General features: G+C 38.9%; 1 protein-coding gene across 1 annotated transcript in view; it reads right to left on the reverse strand.

Moving 5' to 3' along the window:
- Nucleotides 1-2,322, reverse strand: part of cand2 (cullin-associated and neddylation-dissociated 2 (putative)) — a 55,627-nt gene extending 53,305 nt beyond the window's left edge. The window contains exons 1-6 of the mRNA XM_079265600.1: nucleotides 2,146-2,322; nucleotides 1,355-1,498; nucleotides 1,033-1,187; nucleotides 471-594; nucleotides 185-242; nucleotides 1-44 (exon numbers count right to left, since the gene is read on the reverse strand). The exon at nucleotides 1-44 is cut by the window's left edge and continues 155 nt beyond it. Coding sequence (XP_079121726.1) covers nucleotides 1-44; nucleotides 185-242; nucleotides 471-594; nucleotides 1,033-1,187; nucleotides 1,355-1,498; nucleotides 2,146-2,213 — 593 coding nt within the window. The 5' untranslated portion in view covers nucleotides 2,214-2,322. The remainder of the gene's footprint in view (nucleotides 45-184; nucleotides 243-470; nucleotides 595-1,032; nucleotides 1,188-1,354; nucleotides 1,499-2,145) is intronic.
- Nucleotides 2,323-3,054: the final 732 nt, after the last annotated feature.

The following is a 3,054-nucleotide window of genomic DNA, read 5'->3' on the forward strand; positions in this document are numbered from 1 at the left end:
GCCAAGATGGAGCGCTTCCTGACCGCCATCCTGGGGCTGGTTAACTGACACAGAGTCAGAGGGAAGAGGGGGTGAATGAATAGATGAATGAATGAATGAAAAAAAGCACTTTCACAAATACTACTACTGCTATTCTGTGTACTTGCACAGTTAAAATGAAATCAATCAATTTACAGTTCCCTACCTGAGGCAGCAGACTAGAGAGCAGAGAGCTGTGAAAACTGACCAGTGCACCACTCATTCTGGAGAACAAAAAAGTAATCAATCGATCGATCGATCAATCAAAAAATCAATCAATCAATCAAGAGTATTTTCCAGTCTTTGCTAGCAGCTCATGTTACGCTCATGACTTCATGACTTCATGACTTCATGTCAGTCTCAACATAAAAGGAATTTTGAAGGAAAGGTGACAATGGAACAGGAAGTGAAAAAATGCTGACTCATGTGTGGTATAATGTTTTGGTCGTTACCTTCCCAACATGTCCGACAGGATGTCCAGAGCCTCCAGCTGAACCGACACGTCTTCTTGTTTCCCCATGGCACCAATCAGATGGGAGGTGATCTTCTTACACACACTGACCGTCAGGCTCAAACCTGGCAACCGTATAAATAACACAAAAGGGAAGTTAAAACAGCAACAGACCTGGCAACTAAAAAACATAAATGTAACAAAAACACGCTGTTTTGATGATTTTCTAAAACAGCCCAACAAAACACACAAGTGACACGTTTTTGTTGCCTTCAAGTGCAGTCAGAAATATCGCTATTCAGGAATTCAGCACCCTGAAATAACTTTAAGTGATAAATATAACTCACTGGAAATACTGAAGCGCTTAATAATTTTCTATGTATTTATTTTTTCAAATTTAGAAACACGATTTGAGGAGAAGTGACACAGAAATGGTCTAACAGGTCTAACAGGTCATGATGTAACAGTATCATCAGTTCAATATCTTATGTCATTGTTTGCTCTTTGGTGAAAATAATAAAGTGTATTTTTCGTGTTAAATGAGAATAGACAGGTGATGTCACCTGATGAAGACAGAGGCAGCTCAGCGATCACGGTCTTCAGTCCCATGCTGGAGATGTCTCTCAGCTGTTCTTTGTCTGACGTCATGTTGGAACACAGCGTGTCCACCATCGTCTCCACCTGAGGCTCCTTCACTTTACTCACCAGAGGAGCCAGGCTGCAAATCAAACGCACCCAACGAGTACACAACCTCTGACACAGTCTGAGAAACGACACTGAAAACACCAGTGAAGGTATTTTGGACCGTCACTCTGCTAATCATTGGAACCTCTATCTCCAGAGAAACACATTAATATCCGTCTCCATATTGAGAAGAACACGAACCATTTCACCGCCAGGTTCTGGACCTCCCCGTTCTTGTCCTCCAGCAGTTTGAGCAGCATCATCACCACCTTCGTCTCGCTGTCCTCGTCCAGCTTGATGCTGTCCTTCTGGAGCTCCAGCATCAGGTCGTTAGTGGCCATGAAGCTGGTACACACACACACACACACACACACACACACACACACACGCATACATACATACACACACACACACATACATACACACACACATACACACACACACACACACACACACACACACACACACACACACACACACACACACACACACACACACACACAGTTGAGTGAAATCTGTATTATCTTTATTCTTGAAGGTGAATATTGTACTTTGTACTTCATGTATCTCATCTCATTTTAAGTTTCTTTACAGATGATTAAAACTAAATATAATGAACTCATACATGTTTATGTATGAATATGAAGACATAAATAGTTGAATGATCCTTTAGTGAAATCCACCAACGACCCAGCAGTTTATAAAGTAATTAAAATGAGCACATTAATGAATCAATAATTATAAAATGATTCTGCATAACGAGTACTTTTGGTACTTTAAGTATATTTGGATGCTGAGACTTTTGTACTTTTACTCGAGTAAGATTTCTTCTTGTAACAGAGTATTTCTACACGGTGGTAGTACTACTTCTACCGTAGTAAACTTCTTCAGTAGTACTTCTTCCAGCTCTGCTTGTCCACAGAGACACTTTTAAATGACGTGACGCTCACAGTGAGTCAGGAATAAACGTGTCGCGCGAGCTGAACTCTTACCGAAAGTCTTTGTCGGTTGACGTCATTTTGTCCAACAGGTTGGAGATGTAGAAGGACACATTGGACATCCTGGTACTTTGATGTGAGACTTGTTCTGATAATAACAATAATAATGTCGATAATAAAAGAAAGAAGAACGATTCAAGCCGACAACATGGCGAGTCTGGAGCGGACGGAGAGCAGAAGCAACACGCGCACCGCGGGGGGGGAACCCGACACTCCGAGGGTCCGATAAAAATAGACGTGAAGGAGAAGCGGGTTGATAGCGCCACCGTGTGGACACGGACTATTTAAAACGAATTTATTATTGATATATCGATTAAATATGATATATTATATCAAAATATTCTATATTCATTTAAAATATTGACACCGAATCCTTCTTTGTGATTCTTCAAATCACTTTTAAAAAACACTTTCAACTAATTTGATTTGAACAGTGTGTCATTTTACTTTTTATTTCACGTTTTATTCTCTTTGTGTTTAGTTTTATTTTAAAGCCCTTTGTAGCTGTGTTGAGAAAGGTGCTGTATTATTATTTTCATTATTACTCATTATTATTAAACAGCGTCACATTTTAGATAAACTTCCCCTTTGTTTTTCTATTTTAGTTGTATTTGCGGTCTTGTCTCTTTTGCAGAGGTAGAAGAAGTACTTCAGATTGTTTTACTGAAGTTAAAGTACTAACACCACAGTATAAAAATACTTTGTTGTTCAGTCCTGCATTCTAAATGTAACAAGAGTCTAAAACTATTAACAGTTAAATATATTTAAACTACCAGAGGTAAAAGTAATCAAGCAGAATGGTCCATTTCAGAATAATATTTATATTATTGAATTATAATTAGCTTACTTTTCCCTTTAGGTATGTTCAATGCACATTTACTTAGACTCAGCTACTGTACTTTT

Source organism: Melanostigma gelatinosum (genome assembly GCF_949748355.1).
Source record: "Melanostigma gelatinosum genome assembly, chromosome: 3".
Taxonomy (NCBI): Eukaryota; Metazoa; Chordata; class Actinopteri; order Perciformes; family Zoarcidae; genus Melanostigma; species Melanostigma gelatinosum.